Source organism: Cebus imitator, unplaced genomic scaffold (assembly GCF_001604975.1).
Source record: "Cebus imitator isolate Cc_AM_T3 unplaced genomic scaffold, Cebus_imitator-1.0 Scaffold154, whole genome shotgun sequence".
Lineage (NCBI taxonomy): Eukaryota > Metazoa > Chordata > Mammalia > Primates > Cebidae > Cebus > Cebus imitator.
Genome location: NW_016107469.1, coordinates 1,875,596 through 1,897,613, shown reverse-complemented (window position 1 = coordinate 1,897,613; position 22,018 = coordinate 1,875,596). Strand labels below are relative to the sequence as shown.

At 35.6% G+C, this 22,018-nt stretch overlaps 1 protein-coding gene across 4 annotated transcripts in view; it reads left to right on the top strand.

Annotated features, from left to right (window-relative positions):
• NEDD4 (NEDD4 E3 ubiquitin protein ligase) overlaps window positions 1-22,018 on the top strand; it is a 176,392-nt gene that overhangs the window by 115,470 nt on the left and 38,904 nt on the right. For 3 of the 4 annotated variants that reach the window (XM_017543382.2, XM_017543379.2, XM_017543376.2), the window contains 6 exons: window positions 6,123-6,173; window positions 7,609-7,670; window positions 10,322-10,424; window positions 16,999-17,165; window positions 19,087-19,204; window positions 19,296-19,463. In XM_017543382.2, the coding sequence (XP_017398871.1) occupies window positions 6,123-6,173; window positions 7,609-7,670; window positions 10,322-10,424; window positions 16,999-17,165; window positions 19,087-19,204; window positions 19,296-19,463 (669 nt within the window). The remainder of the gene's footprint in view (window positions 1-6,122; window positions 6,174-7,608; window positions 7,671-10,321; window positions 10,425-16,998; window positions 17,166-19,086; window positions 19,205-19,295; window positions 19,464-22,018) is intronic. The other variant, XM_017543378.2, reaches the window with a different exon arrangement.

Here is a 22,018-nt window from a genome sequence, read left to right as displayed (position 1 = left end):
CACCACCATGCCCAGCTAATTTTTTTGTATTTTTAGTAGAGACGGGGTTTCACCGTGTTGACCAGGATGGTCTCGATCTCTTGACCTCGTGATCCACCCGCTTCGGCCTCCCAAAGTGCTGGGATTACAGGCTTGAGCCACCGCGCCCGGCCGAATGCCTATTATTTCAATGTTGACTTTTAAATTTTCTCCTGTCATTTCCTTATGTGTAGGCTCCTATTGTTTATTATTTTGTCTTTTAGCTCTACTTTCTGAGAATTTTTTTAACTCTGTATTCTAACTCTATCTTGAAGTTTTTATTTGAGTTGTATTTTTGATTTCTAAGAGATATTTCTTGTCCTCTAATTGCTTCTTTTTTGAAGCCTCCTATTTTGTTTGACAGATGGTTCACCTTCTCTTATCTCTGGGAATATTATGTTTTTTCTGAAGTATTTTTCTTGCAATTTGACTGATTCTTATTCATCAGACTCACTTCTTTGATTTAGGTCTATGTGTTTTATGTGTTTCATGTTATAAACTTTCCCCAAATATTTAGTAGTCCTTAACTGTCCATAATGTATAAGATTCCAGTATTTACTGGAAGGGTTTTGTTCATGGGCATCTACTGACTAGTGGACTTCACTTTGGGGTGAGCAGAGATGATTAGTCATTTTATTGAAAGACTTCCAGGTTTTAATATCTGTAAATCTGTCTTATTGGGTTGCTTAGTTGTTCCAGAGAGGAATTTTCTTTCCTGAGAAGTATACACATTTGTCTGCCAGTATTCTAGAAGCCAAGTGAAACAAAGAAAAATGTTGGGGAGATACTTACTGTTTGGTATTAGGACTTTCACTTATTACCTCACTTCTCGCTCTGCTGTCATCTACTCTTCCAGTCTTCCATTTTTGTTTCTTTTACAGTTCATGTAAATTACATAGGACAGCAGTTACTCTTTTGTATCTTCTTTTTATAATCAAACTTTACTGGCCAGCATGGTGGCTCACGCCTATAATCCTAGCACTTTGGGAGGCCTAGGCAGGTGGATTACCTGAGGTCAGGAGGCCAAGACTAGCCTGGCCAACATGGTGAAACCTCCTCTCTACTAATATACAAAAAACTTAGCTGGGTGTGATGGCACATGCCTGTAATCTCAGCTACTCGGGAGGCTGAGGCAGGAGAATTGTGTGAACCCAGGAGGTAGAGGTTGCAGTGAGCCACGATTGCACTCCAGCCTGAGCAACAAGAGTGAAACACAGTCTCCAAAAAAAAAAAAAAAAAAAAAACTTTTCTTTGAGATTTATCTATGTTATTTTGTATGTAAGTTTATTTCATTTCATTGCTAATTATATTGCTTACATATACCACAGTTTCATCTTTCAAAGGACACTTGAGTTATTTCCAGTGTATGCTATTATGAATGAAATTCTGTGAACTTTCTTGAAGTATTTTAGAGGACATTTGTTTTTATTCTCAAAAAAATACAAGGAGTAGAATTTCTTAATCATATAGTGGTATATGTTTAACTTTATAAGAGAGTTGTTATTGCTCTACATCCTGACCAAAATTTGTTATTGTCAGACTTTTTTTATTTTAGCTGTTCCAGGGGGTTTGAATTGGTACTGCATTGTGATTTTAATTTGCATTTCCCTGATGACTAACAGTGATAAACATCCTTTCATATAACATTTACCATTCATTTATCTTCTAGCTTGAAATATCTGTTCAAGCTTTATGCCCATTTCAATTGGATAGTTTTTCTGTTTATTATTGATTCATATTGTTGAGTTATAGTAATATTTTATGAATTGATCTCTTTATTGTTATGAAATGTTTCTTTTTATTCATGGCAGTACTCATCATGAAATCTAATTTGTCTGATATTATGGCTACTTATACTTACTGTATACCTGATTATTTTTTTCATACCTTTATTTTCAATTTATCTGTGTATTTACATTTAAAGGTCATTTCTTGAGCCTAAAAGTAATAAGCACCTTGAACTCCAGTCTTTGTATCTAAATATGATTCTCCAGTAAAATTTATCAGGGTTCTCTGGAGAAGTGGCTGATTGTTGAGCAGGGATAAGGAAAGTATATGCTGAACATGCAACATTTTGCGGTGCCAAAAAGTAAGGAAGTACACAAAAAAATTGAGGAGATGTCGTAAATGCACAAAAACTAACATGAAGTGACTCTCAATGACCAGATCTGGGACAATTTGAATAAAAAAATAAGTGACAGTAATCGATTATATTTTATAATATAAATATCAGTAAGTTTGTGATGATAAAAATAAGTGGCAGAATGTATAAATGGGAGGAAGGGGGAAATTATTTCAGCAGAGTTATAATTAATTAATATGAAAGAATAGTGGAAATGGTAGAAATAGAAAGTCAGCATTTGGCAAGCACCGCAGTAATAATTGTTACAGGTAAGAATCATCAATGGATGCTAAAGTTTGTGAGCAAAAGTATGATGAGAAATGGGCTATTTACATAACCTTAAAGGATTTTCCCACAAGATACTGTTAATTACAAAGGGGAAAATATTGAGAAACCTGGAAGACAGCACCTTAACCAAATGATTGAAGTTAATATCATTAGTAATGCAATAAATCAGTATCATATGCCTCCTGATATGATGCACTGAGAAGGGCACAGGCATCATCGTTATGGTATTCTTGCAAAAAAATGCATAATCTAAATTCAACCATGAAGAAATATTACAAGGATATTCTATAACTACTTATTACTCCTCAAAAATGTCAAGATTATGAAGGACAAAGAAAGACTAAGGTACTTTTTAGAGTAAAAGAAACTAAAGAGACAGGGCTACTAAATGCAATATGTGAATCTGAATTGGACCCTGGACTAAAATTAGTCAGACATTTGGTGAATTTTGAATCAAGTCTGTAGAGTAGTTAATAGTACTTCTGAGTTTGATCATTAAAATATAGCTATTTAAGATGTTAACTTTTAGGGGATCTGGATGAAAAGTACATGAGGATTCTTCATACTATTTTACAATTTTTTTTTAATCTGAAATTATTTTAAAATGAGAAGTCGGCCAGGCACAGTGGCTCACACCTGTAATCCTAGCACTTTGAGACAACACGGCAGGAGGATTGCTTGAACTCAGGAGTTTGAGACTATCCTGGGTAAGATGGCAAAACTGTCTCTTTAAAAAAAAAAAAAAAAAAGGAAAAAAGTGAAAAAGTTGAAAAATATTTAATAAAATATTTTTACATAATAATGATAGCTGTCTTTTATAGGCAACATATAGTTAGGTTTTGCATATTTAGTCAGACTGACAATCTCTGTCTTTAATTGGACTATTTAGTCTGTCATAATTTATATGGCTGGATTTAGAACTCAGAATGTGTAATTTATTTCTTTTCATCTCATCTGTTTCTTTGTTTCTCTTTTCCTGCCTTATTTTGGGTTAGTCAAATATTTTCAGTATTCTATTTTAACTCTTCTCAGGGATTCTTAGTTCTTCAGTCAATTAATGATTAACTTCTATTCATCATACCACTTTATATAAAATGTAAGTCTTGCAACAATGTAGATGTGATTATTCCACCTATCTTTTGCACAATGTTGTCATTTGCATTACATCTGCATTTTTTAAACCCATAGTGTAGCGATTTAATTTTTTTCTGTATATAACAATTTGTTCTTTAAGAGATTGAGAAGGTAGTGAAAAAAAAAAAACTTTACCCACATCTTTATCATTTTGTTCTTTATTACTCGTATCTTTAGATCTGAATTTCTATCTGGTGCCACTTATCCTCAACCTGAGAAACTTCCTGTAGCATATTCTGTAGTGCCAACAATTTGTCTGCTGATGACAAATTAACTTTATCCAAGAGTATTTTTATTTTTCTTTTCTCTTTCATGGATAATTTTTCCTAGATATAGAATTCTTGGTACTTTTTTTCTTTCAGCACTTATAGATATCATTCAGTTTTCTTCTGGCTTCCATTGTTTTTGATGAGAAGTCAACCATTATTTGTATTTTTATTCTCCTGTGTGTAATGCATTGTTTTTATTAGGCTGCTTTCAAGATTTTCTGTTTATCTTTTGTTTTCAGCATTTAATAATGATATGTCTACCTATGTTTTCTTTACATTTATCCTGCTTCAGTTCACTGACTTTGTTGACTGTCTCTTTTGTAAATGTGTGAATATTTTGGCTGTTTTTTTCCCCAGATATTTTTCTGCCCTATTACCCATCCCCCTTTGTGGAACGCTAGTTATGCATATGTCAGACTGCTTGAAATTTTTCCTCAAGTTATCTTTATTTTTCATATAAATAAATTCTGTTTCTATATCTTCAAGTTCATGTTACTTTTCTCCAGTCATCTTCGATCGTCTTTTAAACCCATCCACTGAATTTTTTTATTTCATATATTTCATTTTAGAAATTTCATTTCTAAAATGTACATTTGCCAGGTGTGGTGTCAGACACCTGATATGATGCACTGAGAAGGGCACAAGCATTTCTCAGTGCATCATATCAGGAGTTAGCCACCAGGTGGCTATCTCCTCTGGGAGGCACTTTGGTAGGCCAAGGTGGGCAGAACACTTAAGGTCAGGAGTTTGAGACCAGACTGGTCAACATGGTGAAACCCCATCTCTACTAAAAATACAAAAAAAAAAAAAAAGAAAGAAAAAAAAGCCAGGCATGATGGTGCAGGCCTGTAATCCCAGCTACTTGGGAGTCTGAGATGGGAGAATCACTTGAACCTGGGAGATGGAAGTTGCAATGAGCTGTGATTGCACTACTACACTCCAGCCTGGGCAACAGAGCAAGACTCTGTCTCAAAAATAAAATGAAATAAAATATACATTTGATTCATTTTTAGTTTCCATTTCACCGCAGAGATTACCCATCTTTTCATTCATTATGGCCTTATTTTTCTTTTAAGTCCTTTGAATATCTTTATAATAGCTGCTTTATTTTCCCTGTCTTCTTATTCCACAATCTGGGTCATCTTGTCGTTAGTTTCTATTGATTACCTTTTCTCTTGATACTGGCTCATTTTTTCATTTCTTTGCATGTCTAGTAATTTTTTTATTGTAGGCTGGACAATGAATATAGTAACTAATGGAGGCAATGAATTTTATTATATTTCCCTGAGGAGTGTTGATTTTTTTTTTTTTTGAGATGGAGTCTCACTCTGTCACCCAGGCTGGAGTGCAGTGTCACGGTCTCAGCTCACTGCGTCCTCCATCTCCTGGATTCAAGTGTTTCTCCTGCCTCAGCCTCCCAAGTAGCTGGGATTACAGGCACATACCACCATGCCCATCTAATTTTTGTATTTTTAGTAGAGATGGGATTTCACCATGTTGGCCAGGCTGGTCTCAAACACCTGATCTCAGGTGATCTGCCTGCCTCAGCCTCCCAAAGTGCTAGGATTACAGGTGTGAGCCACCATGCCCAGTCAAGAGTATTGATTTTTGTTCCAGCTCGTTAACATAGTTGAACTCCAAATTCTGCTTCTCTTTTGGTGAACATCAGCAGAAATCAGTGCTCAGCCCTCTCAGCCTTCTAGCTGTTGCCTTTCACTTGTTTGGTTCAGGGTTAAACAGGGATTTGGGTAAGAGTTTATATTTAGATTTGGAGAAACTCTGGTGGCTTCTTTTTTCCTGGGATTTTTCTCCTCTTTTTCTAGATATGTTGTTAGCCCCAAACTAGGCCTTCTGACTCCTCAATCCCGTAATAGTGAGGATTTCAGCTTAAGTTCTAGGCTGTCTGCATTATGTGGACTGTGGAATACTGCTAGAGGAAAAGCCATATAAATACTGAATCCTACCTAGTGTAGTTTCTTCTTGGAAGGATTGACTTCCCTCCAGTTTCTGCTTGTTCTGGGTACTTTCTGTTTGTACTGTTGTACTTTCAAATAGCTGTTTTGGTATTTTGTCACAGAATATAATTGTTATCCGCAGAAGAATTAATCTAAGATATTGTACTCTGCTATTACCAGAAGTTGTACCACATTTTGTTTTCCAGTAATGCTGCATAGGATTGAATTGAAAAAAAAAAAATCTACGTTTTCTGTGAATGATGGCACTGTCTCATCAAAATCTTCTAAAGAAATTGAGCGTATTACTAATTTTATTTTTTCTTCTTTCTCTTATAGACAAGAGATGATTTCCTAGGTCAAGTGGATGTTCCACTTTATCCATTACCGGTTGGTATAGGTGTCCATGAGTTTTCGTGTTTATTTTTTTTAATAAATACTTACATATATACAATATAGTTAGTGTAAATAATTGAATTATCAAATGTGTACTACTTTTATATTTTAGGCATACTGTTTTCTAAAAACTTGTTTCAATTTTCTGTTTCCATTTTCTTTTTAAGATTTTCATACATGAACCTCAGTGAGAAATAAATAATTTCTGATATTTGTTATCGTGGAAAGCATTGTGTAAAAAAGATTAGTTTGAAAATACTTGCTGAATAACTAGAGTGAGGAGTGCCTAAGCTCACAGAAGAAAATTAAGATAGTTTACAACACTAGAAACATGAAACACTAAGAATGAGAACTAAGCATATAGCAAGGAGGAGAACAGATTCAGGAAACATTGTAAAATAGAACATTATTGAATCACATGGCTGACATGGAGGCTTAAGAAAATAAGCAAAAAGTAAAGATAGTACAAGTTGAACTGGGAAGATAAGGGTGGCATCTCGTGGAAAAGTGAGGAAGAAAGTCATTTTGTTTTGAAATGTTAAAAAATATATATTTTTGGACATACTGAGTTTTGATAGGAAACAAAGTTTAAAGTGGACTGCTGACAGATAAAAACCAATTATATAGGGAAAAGGAACTAGAAAGATTGAGAGTTATCACTGTGCAGGTTAACAGCAGAATCTCGGAGAATAAAGGGCTTCCCTTATAAAAGACATAAGAACAGAGGGCCATCCATTGACCCTCAGTCAACATGAGTGGATCAGAAAAGAAAAAGAAGGCAGACAAGGGGAAACAGGAAAAGAACCAAGTAAAATAATGTCATGAGAATTTAAGAAAAGAGTTTCAAGGCAGACTGGGTAGTTAACAATACAAAACAGCAGAGGATAATAAAAACTAACAGCTGCTGAACTTTAAAGAAAGAGAAAAAACACTTATTTTTCAGTCTTTTGAGTTATATTTGCTACCTCTCTATAGTCTTTCCAGTGCATAAGCTTTTTTTCTTTTTAAACAGGGTGCAAGGCCATAACTTTTTAGTAATATATTTAATCCATTCTTACTTTCCAGGCTATTTACTTTTTGATCTCCTGCAATTATCTCTGTGCTCTAACCAAGGCTGCAGACATGTGCATATTCCATATTCTTTTGAGATGTCAGTGTACTAGCCACTCTATATTGTTTTTCTGCTTATTCTCTTCTGCCCCCCTTTGGCTCCACAACCCACCTGCTCAGCTAATTTTCGTTTGAGTTGTGATGCCAGCGGCACTTCCTCTTGGGCAGAAAAGTGAAAGTACTGTCAAGTTAGCATTGGATAAACTAAAGCAACGTTTTTTCTCTCACTTCTAACTTCAATTATGCCTTAGGTGATTCTTGAGAAGTACATGCTTTTGGTGTTATAGATATATTTTGAAAACTCACTATTTTATTCTAGACAGAAAATCCAAGAATGGAGAGACCATATACATTTAAGGATTTTGTTCTTCACCCAAGAAGGTCAGTAAATATAAAATAATAGCATACTAAGTTTTTTGTCTCTTCATTACACTTTCCAGTAGCCTCATTAGAAATTCAGGGTTTAAACTTCTATAAATAAGCTGCTTCTAAATATTATTATTTTTTAAAAGCTTCATTGCTGTTTCTGATTAAGAAGTACTATGTGCACATTGCAAAACATTCTGAAAATACAGAAAGTGATCACACTTCTTTGGGAAAGATTTGTCCTCTTAATACTTATCAGACTAGAAGGGTAGAATGTGTCATTATTTTATATTTATTTTATATCTTAAAATTTATGTCATATTGTCATAATACTATGCTTTTAAACATGAATTCATCTAAAACCATTATCCAACTCGACATGCACAAAGCCAATTTCGGAAAAACCTAACTATATTTTGCCTACTTTAAAAAGTATTTCAGAAGACTCAAATATTTAGAGAAAGTAACATAAGACTGGAATTTAAAACCCAAATAGCATGCTTATAATTCCATTTTCCTAAATGAAATTACTTGATGTTTATCAAAAAAATTTAAACTTAAGCTGTAACTAAAACTCCTTTTGATCTTCTATACCACATTTTGAAGTAAAATCTAGTCAAAACATGTGTGTGGATTTACTGTCTGAAAGGTCAAACTAAAGCAGAGAAAGGACATCTGTGAAAGCGACAGTATTTGTCTTGTTTCTTAAACTATAAAATGCATTTGAAAATGTACTATGGAAACTTAGTAAAAATTTTCACTTAAAAATGTTTTTTGAAAATTACTGTTTGTAATATAAATATTAAAACAAAATTACTTTCTATAAAGGAAGTCACATTTAATTTTTGTAGATATCTGGAATGTCAGTCTCTTTGCATCCTTTAATTTTAGACTGATTGTGACATCTGTATACAGAGAAAAACTAAGTTGTTTTTTCTTATTTGATTGTCCTAGTAGCCTGCTTTTCAGTTTGTCAGATGCTCTCTTGTGTCTTTGTCTTTAAAAAATACAATTTGCTGCTTCTGTCTGCACCGAATATTACTGCAAGTGCAGAAAGAACTTTATTCAGATAGAAAATGTACTACATTCCTAAATTTGTTTGAGCTTCATTAAATCAAAACCTTGAGGCTTATTTTCTAATTGAGAAGACATGAAACATACAATTGTAGAGAATCTTTTCAAAAAAACAAGTTCTGAGCACATTCTCTGTATCCATCTTTTATAGCAACAAGTCAGAATGTTCACGTCTCCTTCACTATGGAGACACAAGCCACATTAGTGGCCTTGGAAGTAAGCATCGGGGATTTCATTGACTACTCAGGGAAGGATACACTAAATTTGCCAAATCCATGAGAACTATACAGAGAAGAGCTAAAAAGATTAGGGGAGGCTTTGGAGTAGGGATAGGTAATCTCTTGAAGACAGAATAAAAGGATTAGGACTCTTGTCTAGAAAGACATAGGGTAATTGCTACATATTTGATAACTGTAAAAATCATCCCCCAAAAATCTATATAGAAAGCTGAGACAAGCAAGGATTTCTTAAGTAAATCATCGGATGTTAGAATTGGTGAGGGCAACAGATAGAATTAAGCCTTAAATTAAAAGCTTATGAAAACACTGTAATGGTTGCACTTTGGGAGGCTGAAGTGGGTGGATTGCTTGAGCCCAGGAATTCCTGACGAGACTGAGAAACAAGATAAAACCTCGTCTCTATAAAAAAAAAACAAAAATTAGCTGGGCATGGTGGTGCATGCCTGTAGTCTCAGTTATTTGGGAGGCTGAGGTGGGCAGATCACCTGAGATTGGAAGGTCAAGGCTGCAGTGAACCATGATTGAGCCACTGCACTCCAGCCTGGGCAACAGAGGGAGATGCTACCTCAAAAAAAAAAGAAGGAGCAGCAGCTTGTGAAAGGCAGGTTTTCAAAAGATTTAAAGTATTACTACAGCAGGCAGCAGCCTTTAGCTTAGACAAGTAATTATTCAGAGGTGATACGATATAAAAATAGATTAGGTAAATTGATGTGTGGCAGATTCAAACAGCTGCCAAGGAGATGTAGCAGGTTTCAGACAATTATCAGGCCTTACCTTCTACTCTTCTGTCATCCAGTACAGTATGGCCAAATTAATAACCCTAAAGCACATCTCAAAATGCTCAGTGGTTTGCCAAAATATGCAAAATAAAGTCTGAACTTCTTTGATTTTACATGACCTCTGGACCATCCCTACCTCCTTTAGTCTCCTTTATAAATCCTTTAATCCAGCCAAACTCAACTACTGTCATTTCCTTAATTGCATGCCAAATTTCCTGTTTCCTGGATCTTGCCCTCTTCCCACTCATATGCCTTTTCCTCTGCTGTCACAGGTAAGAATCCTCCCCAATCTTCTAATCCCAACTCAAGGCCAGCTTCTCTTTGACATTGTCTCTGTTCATTTACTTAAACTTCCTTAGCATCTTCTTTGTAGCCAACAATTATTTATTTATATATGTTTTCCTTTTCTCCACCTTCTGTTCCTTTCCCTGGATATCTTCTGCCCTGGAACTTGTCTTTGAGCCTCCCCTTGTAGACACCCTGCTAGCTACTGGGGGTTCATTAAGCTCTTATTAATTGAATACTTTTCTCCCTGGTGTTAAATTTTTATGAATATTTTTTTCCTTTTCTACAGTCACAAATCAAGAGTTAAAGGTTATCTGAGACTAAAAATGACTTATTTACCTAAAACCAATGGCTCAGAAGACGATAATGCAGAACAGGCTGAGGAATTAGAGGTGAGATTTTATAAATATTTGGTTAAACTAAAAAAAATTAGTTTCTTATTTTACTGTACTCTAAAGAACAATAACTTTATTGAATGAAGTTATGTGTGCAATAAAAATTATTTACTTGGACATTTATTTCACATAAGCATTCATTAATAGTTTCTTTCCTCTAAGAATATTTCTGTAGAATAAATGGCCCCAATTTTTGATGGCCTTCTTAAAGGTTAAGAAATAGGGAACAGAATATAAATTTAGTTTTGCAAAGTTTTCTAAAACTTCATGTTTTCCATTAAAGAAATAATACAATTTAGTATTTTGAAGTTAAATATATGGACATTTTGAGGAGACTCCACTAATTAGGAACTGTTTTATGAAATTTAAGTTCCATTGATAATCTTATTATGGTGGGAGGGCTCATAGGAAAGGAAGGGAATTAGGGGGCAAGGAGAATTTAAGTGATCTAATAAAGAGCTTTATGTATGTGGGGCAAGTAGTATTTAAAAATTGTCATGGATGACAGAAGGAGAGGAAAGTTCAAGTCAAGATTTGTGTAGAGCTACATCCATCCGGGGTAATCAAATAGGAGGCGGAAAGTATGCATTTCAAATAGAATTGAATAGGGTTTGGAGACTGGAATTCTAGTTGCACATTCTATCCAACCAGGCCTGTGTGAGTCATTGAACTTTTCTGAACCTCAGGATCTTGTTTGCAGAGTGACAGGATGGCACCAGATGACCTTGAGGGTTTCTTCCTGCTGAAAAATTTATGATTTGAAAAGGGGGCAAAAAAATACCTGCTCTTTGAGGTTCCCTTTAAAAGCACATTATCATCAAAAAGAAGTATCATTTATTCAATAGCTGTATTAGTCCATTTTCATACTGCTATGAAGAAATACCTGAGACTGGGTAATTTATAAGGAAAAAGAGGTTTAATGGACTCCTAGTTGTACATGGCTGGGAGGCCTCACAATCATGGTGGAAGGTGAAAGAGGAGCAAAGGCACAGCATACATGGTGGCAGGCAAGAAAGTATATAGCGGGGAACTGCTATATAAAACTATCAGATCTCGTGAGACTTATTCAGTGTCATGAGAACAGCATGGGAAAAACTTGTCCCCATGATTCAGTTACCTCCTATCCACTGAGTCCCCCCCACAGCATGAAGCGATTATAGGAGCTATAATTCAAGATGAGATTTGAGTGGGAACACAGCCAAACCCTATCAACAGTAGTCACTGAACATACACAGCATATGGCACCAAATTACTCTGGAGGGTTCTTTTTTGGTGCCTTGCTTAACACTTTTGCCTCTTTGACTGAGGGCCTGCTTAGGTCTCCATAAGAAAAGCTGACGGCCTTCCCCAGGGGCTAGGCTCTACCTCACATGCCTATGTACCTTGAGAGAGAAAGCTCTAGAACAGGTAGTGAATTTGCAACAAAGCTTTCTGGGAAATTTGTAAATGCACTAGTAAGATTTTGCTTTGCGGGAAAATCTTTAACAGAAGGAAAGCCTTTTTTTTTTTTTTTTTCCCTAGAGGAAGCCAGTCTTCCTCTATGGCCCATGCTGGAATGCCGTGGTGCAATCTCAGCTTACTGCAACCTCCGCATCCTGGGTTCAAGCAATTATTGTGCCTCAGCCTCCCAAGTAGCTGGGACTACAGGCATGTGCCACCATGCCTGGCTAATTTTTATAGTTTTAGTAGAGACGGGGTTTCACTATGTTGGCCAGGCTGATCTTGAACTCCTGAGCTCCTGGCCTCAAGCTGTCCACCCACCTTTGCTTCCCAAAGTGCTGGGATCACAGGCATGAGCCAGGAAAGAACTTTTTTCTTCAAATCAGAGAGTATAGATAGCCCTTAGTTTAGTGATCAAAGAACTTGTTTTCCTCTCAGTTGTATCTTCACTTACTTGATTAACTTTTTCTTATTTATTTTTTCTCCGATTTTCATGTAATAATCCTCTTTAAAGTTTTCAAGTATTTATTCAATGGAAGTTTCTCTACCTGGCTTTTTGGCGTACCAGAGTATCTTGCATAATGGAATTCTGTTTGAAATGAAGGATATCTGCTGTAAAGAAAAAAAATTTATTTGCTTAGTAACTTAAAAAATTTTAACAGCATTTCGTTATTTAGTAACCTGCTCCAAGTTTTGCCCACATGCACACATCATAGGACCTTATTCACAGTTCAGTTTCTGTGGCAAGAACTGCTTCGCTTCATTTTGCAGTCGCATGTCTCAATGTTTGAATTCTCTCAGAGTGCACCTTATAATTTCAGGAGAGGTAAGCGTGTAGGAGTTTATTTTTGAAAGGGCCTAGGAATTCAAACACATAACTCTGTGCTTATTTACACATGAATCTGTGTAGCTAATGACTAGAGGAGTCTTGCCTAGTCATTTGACAGCTAGTTTGTGACTGTATATATAAAATTCTACTATTTAAGGAAAACAATTTTAATTTTGAAATGAAGGTGACTCTTAGATAGTCTGTATTCTGTAGTAAAGTATGGCTATAGTAGATAATTATGTAATCTTTGATTTTTGTACCCCTTACAACTTTAGGGTTAGTTGTATGTGTTTTACAAAATTAACATGTAAACTCTTGGTTATACCTCTGAATGCTTTCTTTGTGACCCTCTTTGACTTGATTAAATTGGGGGCAATTACATATTGGCTTTGAGGTTAGAAATTAAATAAGATTCATTAATACTTAGAAAGTTATTTTATAGAGAATAGCAGCTGATACACATTTAATAGGAAGGCATCCTATCCAAAAAATTGACTGTGTAGAGGCATTCTATCCAGTCTTTCTAAACAGTGTTTGATTGCACAACTGTACTTCCACAAACTTGAGACCATTTTTTAAAAGCCCTTAATAAATTAATTTTTGTTCTTTCTCTTCTTGAATTTACTCAGATAATATAAATACAATAAGCAGACATTTAAGAGAGAAATCTCTAAGAAGCTTTAAAAGAAATATTCTTTTGGTACCATTTTTCTAGCACTATTTTTATAATCCTTTACAGCAGTAGTGAAAACTCTTTTATTAATAAATTATATTAATCTTAAAGGAAAGTAATCATTGATTATATTCACCAAAAAATGTTAAGCTTATGTTTTCTCAAAAGAGTAAAATATAAAAATTTAACTTACATGTTTTTGGGATTGAAACCAGAAAAATACAATCTGATTCAATCTATGTAAGACTAATTTTTAGGCATAATAGATGCTATATTATAATAATTTAAGGTAAAGGAAAAGTAAGAAAGAAGGAAGATAAACATGGATAGGCAGACGAAGTAAGAGGATATAGGGAAAGAAGAGAATGGAATTTGGGCCATAAAAAGAAAAAAAACAGAGATTCCAATTCTTACAAAAGAGGTAAAAAGAAAAAAAGCAAGGTTGGACACAGTGGCCCATGCTGGTAATCCCAGCACTTTGGGAGACCAGGGCAGGAGGATTGCTTGAGCCCAGGAGTTTGAGACCAGCTTAGGCAACATAGCGAGACCCCATCTCTACAAAAAATAAAAAATTAGGTTGGCATGGTAGTACGCACCTATAGCCATAGCTACTCAGGAAGCTAAGGTGGGAGGATTGTTTGAGCTCAGGAGGTCAAGGCTGCAGTGACCTGTGATTGCACCACTGCACTCCAACCTGGGTGACAGAATGAGACCCTGTGAGGAGAGAGAAGAAAGAAAGAAAAATTTCCGTCCAGACCTTTTTCCCCAAAATAATTTATTCTGTCATCTTCCTCTGCCAACACCCCTCACCTTCTATACAGAACTAGCCAAAATAAATCAGCCTTGCTGCAGAAACCCCTAATCATTTCTCCCTGCTACCAAAAAACATTCCTTTCCTTCCCAACTCTTTTCCCTGAGCCCTAATTTTCAAGTCTAGCCTTCCAACACAGAAGAATTATCTTCCATCTTCTAAGCAATCCACTGCCTGTCACACCGCCGTCATGTATTGCTGTTCTCCAGGCCTAGAACAGAAACTCTGCATATAAGGAAATTATTCTGTGTCTATTATCAAAGTACCAAAATGTTTGCCACTTTGTGATGTACTTATGTTATATGTTATTTGTGGGTTTTTGTTTTGTTTTTTGTTGTTATTTAGTAGTTTGGGCCATATACAAATTTGGGTGTTTTATTGTCAAGTTTATGGATCTTCTCTTTCATGCTTTGAGGGTTTGGTGTCATACTCAACAGTGTCCCACTCTTAAAATATATTTCTAAAATTTCCAAAAATTTGTTACTAATACTTTTTAGTTTTACTTTTAAACATTTAAATATTATTCAGTCTGTAACTTATCCTGATATAAGGCATGAGGTAGGGATTCAAGTGAAGTTTTTTCCCAAATGGGTACCCATTTTGTAAGTAATTTGCCTATTTTGCCACAGATTTGAAATGTCTTTATCTTATTCTTAATTCCTATAAATGTTGTTTGTTGTTGTTGTTTTTGAGAGAGAGTACTGCTGTGTCACCCAGGATAAGTGCAGTGGTGCGATCTCAGCTCACTGCAACCTCCACCTCCTGGGCTCAATCAATTCTCCTGCCTCAGCCTCCCAAATAGGTGGGATTACAGGCACCTGCCACCATACCCAGCATATTTTTGTATTTTTGGTAGAAATGGGGTTTCATCATGTTGGCCAGGTTGGTCTGGAACTTCTGACCTCAAGTGACTCACCTGCCTTGGTCTCCCAAAGTGCTGGGATTTCAGGTGTGAGCCACTGTGCCCGGTTGAAATTCCTATAAAGTTGAATTTCTTTCTGGGCAAATCTATTGAGCTGCCTGTTGTTGCATGCAGTACCACACAGCTTTAATTGTTGTTGTTTATAATATGCTTTATCTGGTAGGGTTGATCTTCACTTCTTGCTCTTCTTTTTTAGAATTGTGCTGCTTATTGCTGCTTGTTTATATTTCTATTTGAACTTGAGAATTGCCTTGTATTTTTGGGGGGAGTGAGGGGGACAGAGTTTCACTCTTGTTGCCCAGGCTGGAGTGCAATGGTACAATCTTGGCTCACTGCAACCTCCGCCTCCCAGGTTCAAGCAATTCTCTTGCCTCAGTCTCCTGAATAGCTGAGATTATAGGCATGCACCACCATGCCAGGCTAATTTTGTATTTTTAGGAGAGACGGGGTTTCCCCATGTTGGCCAGGCTGGTCTCGAACTCCTGACCTCAGGTCATCCACCTACCTCGGCCTCCCAAAGTGCTGGGATTACAGGTGTGAGCCACTGTGCCTGGCCTATTTTTTTTTAAATCCTAATGTAGTTGTGTTGGAATTTTGGCAAATTTATAGATTACCTTAGGAAGAATTGACACCTTTGTGAGACTGAATCTTCCCAGCCAAGATCAGACCATGCCTTTCCATTATTAAGGTCTTCTTTTGTGTCCCTTTGGGAGCATTTTTAAAGTTTTCTTCACCAGTTTATTTCAGTTTCGAATGTTGTCCTAACCAGTCAGTATTTAATAAAATCTTTTACCTACTGCCTTTTCTTTTATGAGGTTTCCCATATAAAAGCATTAATTCTTGCTACTCTTTTCTATCAGTTCCTTACTTTAGGCTTAACTAAGGTTTTGTGTTAATTTTGCCTCTTGTTAGTCTCTGAGAAACCAAACTTCCAGTGCATTTTTAAAAAAAATCTTTATTTGGCTGTTTTATGGCTTTACTAAAATGGCTTGCCTCAGTCCAGAGGAGAAAGAGAGAAAATCAGACAAGGGAATCACAATGACTTTTCCATCACTAGAGAGTTCACTGTAACAATTATTTCAAAATCATTTGCCCTTCCCTATCTTGCCCGTCTATGTATTTGACCTTTAATCATTTTTCCATGTCTCAGATAGTTATTGATTTCTACCATAAGCAAGGTGCTTTCTCTTCAGGAAAGACCATGACCAATAACACGTAATCCTTGCCCGTCATTCAGCTTATAATTTAGAGAATAGCCTGAGATTACACCAGTAACTTAAACTATGCTTCTCAATTTCTCAGTGCTTTTTTTTTCCAACTTTCCACTGTTGTTTATTTAAAAGATTTTTTGTCCTTTATTTTATTAGATTTTTTGTCCTTTATTTTATTAGATTTTTTAATTTTCATTTTTGATTGACAAACAGTAATTGTATATATTTATAGAGGACAGTGTGATATTTTGATGTGTGTTTACAATGCATAATGATTAAATCAGGCAAATTAAATCTATCACCTCACTTTTATTTTTTGTTAGGAAAATTGTAAATAGATTTGTTTTAAAGTTTTGGTTGTTGTTCTACCTTGAGACAGGGTCTGGTTCTGTCACCCAGGCAGAACCCGGTGGAAACTTTATAGGCGTTTGCCTTTAAAGGTTTTTTTGGAAAAATTTTTGGATAATTTCAAACAAAAATTAAATGGTTATCATTTTTGCAAAAAAAGTCTTCATTATCATAAAATATTTATATTATGGTCTTAAAAGTTGAGGATTGTTAATTCTGTCTATGCATAATTTCTAGAACTTTATATAAAAAATCTCTTTTTAAATTTCCTTTAGCATATAATTTATAAGGTTAAAAGAATCAAGCATAAACTTAATGGCTACCATCCTGTTTTCAGCCTGGCTGGGTTGTTTTGGACCAACCAGATGCTGCTTGCCATTTGCAGCAACAACGAGAACCTTCTCCTCTACCTCCAGGGTGGGAAGAGAGGCAGGATATCCTTGGAAGGACCTACTATGTAAACCATGAATCTAGAAGAACGCAGTGGAAAAGACCAACCCCTCAGTATGTGCTGATGGTTTTTACAATTTTAATCTTGAAATACTTTACTAATTCTCACTTTGAAGTCATGTCTCAGATGGATTTGTAACAGTATAGTGATGCATAAACTATAATAATACTAGGATTTTTATGGCCTAGGACTTAAAAAGTCCTAACTCTGCTGTTTCTTTTTTTTTTAATGACTTAATAATACTTGATTCATAGATACTACCCTTTTAATTGCCTCTTAATTTTAAGTTTTTTAATTGTTATGTAGCCACAAATGGTACATTTGCCTTTTTAGGCTGAATTAGAAGTCTTGAAGAATTTTTGTAGTTTGTTATTAAAGTATAATAAACTGTTAATTTCTACAGTACTCTATTTTTAAAATATAAATTATTTATAAAATATAAATTATTTATAAAATATAAAGGACTCAATAATAAGGATCTTTTATTAAATGCCTATTTGACAGTCTGCTCAATGTCCACATAACTTCCAGCATGCACAGATCACATATTCTAATTTATGTCTCCTCAGTGATATTTTTCTTTTATTATCATAAAACTGTATATACACTTATAAAATCTCCCATTTTTCATATTTATTCTCAAATCCACTTCCATTTCTTCTTCCGTAGAGTCTTATGAAGTCTTCCTTTAGTCTTATGTTTGAAACATACTTGTAATTTTTTAATGTGTTCATTAGTCTCCTAATTTTTGGCTTTGATATTTTGCATCTGATATATGCCAAGCACTTTCATAGACATTTTCTGTTCTCAAATCCTTTTAAAACAAATCAGCGGTTCAAGTACTTAATGGCACAGAAGGATCAATCTTCACAGAGTGACATACAGACTACAAAGCTGAAGACACTATGAAATTCTGCAGAGTTGCCCTGTTGCATACCTCAGCATTATGGCAAACCTTACTTGAGCAGAATCACATTTCTTTCACTGTGGCTAATGTCATTTTCAGGTAGCCAAAATCAAATATTTAGGGGGAAAAAAACTGAAGCATTCCATTAGAACCATGTAATAACTGGTCTTCTGACTAGCGTGGGCTCATGTGGCATTAAATAAATTAACAATAATTTTATTATTAAATATTTGAACAAAATTCTTGATCTTATAGTCTGGTTATAGTAAATGCAAATAACTAGAATAATATAAATTATTCTATTTATATTCAAGGGTGTTCAATCTGATTTTTTTTATTTTAGTTTTTGTGGGTCCTTAGTAGGTATATATATATATATTTATGGGGTACCTGAGATGTTTTGATACAGGCATGCAAGGCATAACAATCACATCATGTAAAATGGGGTATCCATCCCCTCAAGCATTTATCCTTTTTCCTACAAACAATCAAATTATAGTCTTCTGGTTGTTTTTAAATGTAAAATTAAATTATTATTGACTGTAGTCACCTGTTACGCTATCAAATGCTAGGTCTTATTCATTGTTTCTATTTTTGTAATCCTTATTAACCATCCAATCTGATTTACTGTACCTCTCCTAAGCTAGACAAATCTTTACTGTTAACTTTTTAGGCTTGTGATTGTATATTACCAAAAAAACAGATACCATTCCTAATAGATAGATGATTCATAAATCATTAAGCTTTTAATTATAAAGTCCTTACACCTTCTTTCATTCTGCCCATCACATTGGTGCATGGAGTACTCTACTCCTGGCTTAAGACCACTTCTAGAAAAGGTGCTATCTGATTCACAAAATGTATGTGTAACTTTATTACTCTTGTAATAACATGGCAAAATAACATAACGAAATAATCTGTGAAGCTCTCTCATTTTGGCCTTTGGTCAAAAACAATACATTTTTTTATTGATATCATGTAGATTTTTTTTCAGTGATCACAGAATCTTTGACAATCATTTTAACTACTTAAGACATAGATGATGGCTTTTTATACTTCCAATATAGGGACAACCTAACAGATGCTGAGAATGGCAACATTCAACTGCAAGCACAGCGTGCATTTACCACCAGGCGGCAAATATCCGAGGAAACAGAAAGTGTTGACAACCGAGAGTCTTCCGAGGTATAAGTGGTTTCCTAGTTCTCCTTGATAGACACATGCTATAGCAATAGATTAAAGTATGTGTGGCTCAACCTTATTCTGTTCATTTTAGAACTGGGAAATTATAAGAGAAGATGAAGCCACCATGTATAGCAGCCAGGCCTTCCCATCACCTCCACCATCAAGTAACTTGGATGTTCCTGCTCACCTTGCAGAAGAATTAAATGCCAGACTCACCATCTTTGGAAATTCAGCCACAAGCCAGCCAGTATCCAGCTCAGTAAGATGCTCTTAGATTTGTTTATGATTTCAGTATTTTATATTATGCATATTATACCATTCAACAACTTTTATGTAAAATTTTGTCTTAAATGCAATAATATGTCAGGGACCTTAGGACTTTACAGCATGGTCATTTTTCAAATATCCCCATTAATATTATGGACCAGAGTCATGGCATCCAAATTTCCATTATGTCAGTGCCCTCCAGTCAGAAATCACTAGGGACACATTCGTCATTGAACAAGTTGGGTTTATTATTCATTTTAGCAAAGGAGAACACGCACCATTGGTATTTTGATAACAGAATATTAGAAAAAACTTAAAAGATTTGGGCTGATGTTAGGTGATTTTGAAGAGGGTTTTAAGAAGCAGGACTTTGCTCTACATGAGATGCTGTCAGGAAGCAAGGATAATTCTGTGATTTTGTATCTCAAATCTTCCCTGTAGTGAGGCTAAAGCTGTGATTAGCAAAATAGAACAGTCACTCACATTTGCCAGGATAGGGAAATGTTTGGTATTTGGTGGCTTGGACAATGTTCATGTTTTGTCTATATTCAGCCATGATTACAGAGTGGTCTTGATTTTGTCTTGATCTTACCTGTGAGTGCCAGACCAGCTCCTGGATGTTAGGGACTGCTTTTCTCTCTCTCCTTTATGCTGAAGTTGGTTTTTCTCTCCGTTATGCTGAAGTTGGTTTTTCTTTCTTTTTTTTTTTTTTTTTTTTTTTTTTTTTTTTTTTTTTTTTTTTTTTTTTTTTTTTTTTTTTTTTTTTTTTTTTTTTTTTTTTTTTTTTTTTTTTTTTTTTTTTTTTTTTGAGACATCTCACTCTGTCACCCAGATGGTAATGCAGTTGTGCTATCTCAGCTTACTGCAAACTCCACCTCCTGGGTTCAAGCAATTCTCATGCCTCAACCTCCTGAATAGCTGGGATTACAGACACACACCACCACACCCGGTTAATTTTTATGCTTTTAGTAGAGATGGAGTTTCACCAGGTTGGCCAGGCTGGTCTTGAACTCCTGGCCTCAAGTGATCCACCTGCCTCAGACTCTCAAAATGCTCGGATTACAGGCATGAGCCACTGCATTTGGCCTGAAGTTTTAACATTTTATCACAGATGTCACCAACAGGTATATATGAATAAGAACTTATGTATTTTGACTAAATAAAGAGATAGATGACATTTTCACTTCAGCCACCACTGTAAAAACTGCTTTCCATAGGGTTCAGAATAAAGTATTCCAGCATATGCTTCCATGGTGAGAACTTCATGGCTAGCTGTACCGTCTGTATCATCAAGGGAGATTGAGTAGAAGACAAAAATTATTCTCTGAGGATGCTATTTGTCATTTCCAGTTGAGGTTACCCTGCCTTTCATTCAGTTAGGATTTATTGAGAGCTGATCACATATATGCAAGGTACTATATGCTAGTTACTGAGGATATATCAGTAAGTAAAATTAACAGTATCTCCTGCCTTCATGTGACTTATATTCTGGTGCAGAGGCAAGCAAACTACAACCAGTGGGCCAAATTAGCAGCTGCCTGTTATGAATAATATACTGTTGGAATATAGGTACATCATTTGTTTAGGTATTACCCATCTCTGCTTTCACACTACATCATCTGAATTGAGTAGTTATGGCAGCAACCATATGGCCCAAAGCCAGTATTTACTGTCTAGACCTTAACAGGAAATGTTTGCTAGCTTCTGCTCTAGCATCTTCTTCAAGAAGCTTCACTGTAGATAGTTGTAAGGGAATATGAATATACGTGAGTACATCTGCCTGCCTACCTCCTGCCCTTCCTTTCTTCCATTTGTTTGTCCTGTCTTCCATTCATTTCATTTTTTCATGGGGGTGTGATTCTGGTCAGTCAGAGACCTAAAGGATAAACTATATTAGGCCAGGCACAGTGGCTCATGCCTGTAATCCCAGCACTTTGGGAGGCCAAGGTGGGCAGATGGCTTGAGGTCAGGAGTTCAAGACCAGCCTGGGCAACATGGCAAAACCTTATCACTACTATAAATGCAAAAATTAGCTGGATGTGGTGGTGCATGCCTGTAATCCCAGCTGCTCGGGAGACTGAGCTGGAAGAATTGTTCGAATCCAGGAGGCAGAGGTTGCAGTGAGCTGGGATCACGCCATTGCACTCCAGCTTGGGCGACAGAGAAACTCTGTCTCAAGAGAAAAAAAAAGAATAAGCTGTATTGATTCGCTGGTAATAAATCACATGTGATCCCATTCCCTTTCCTCCTGGTATTTTTTTTTTTTTGCTTATCGTCATACATGGCACACATACAGTGTAATACTATGTAGCCACTGAAAAGAACAAGGTGGGCTTGACTGTATATGTCTGATGGAACAATCCCTAAGAGATTCTGGTAAATGAAAAACAGCAAGGTACAGAACAATGTGTTTGGTATGCTAGGAATGTATGATATTACTCGAGGACTAAACAGGAAGCTAGTAATGCTGCTTGCCTGTAAAGAGAGGCAGAGAATAAGCAGGATATGTATTGCTTGTACCTTTTGTGTTTTCTTTTTTTTTTTTTT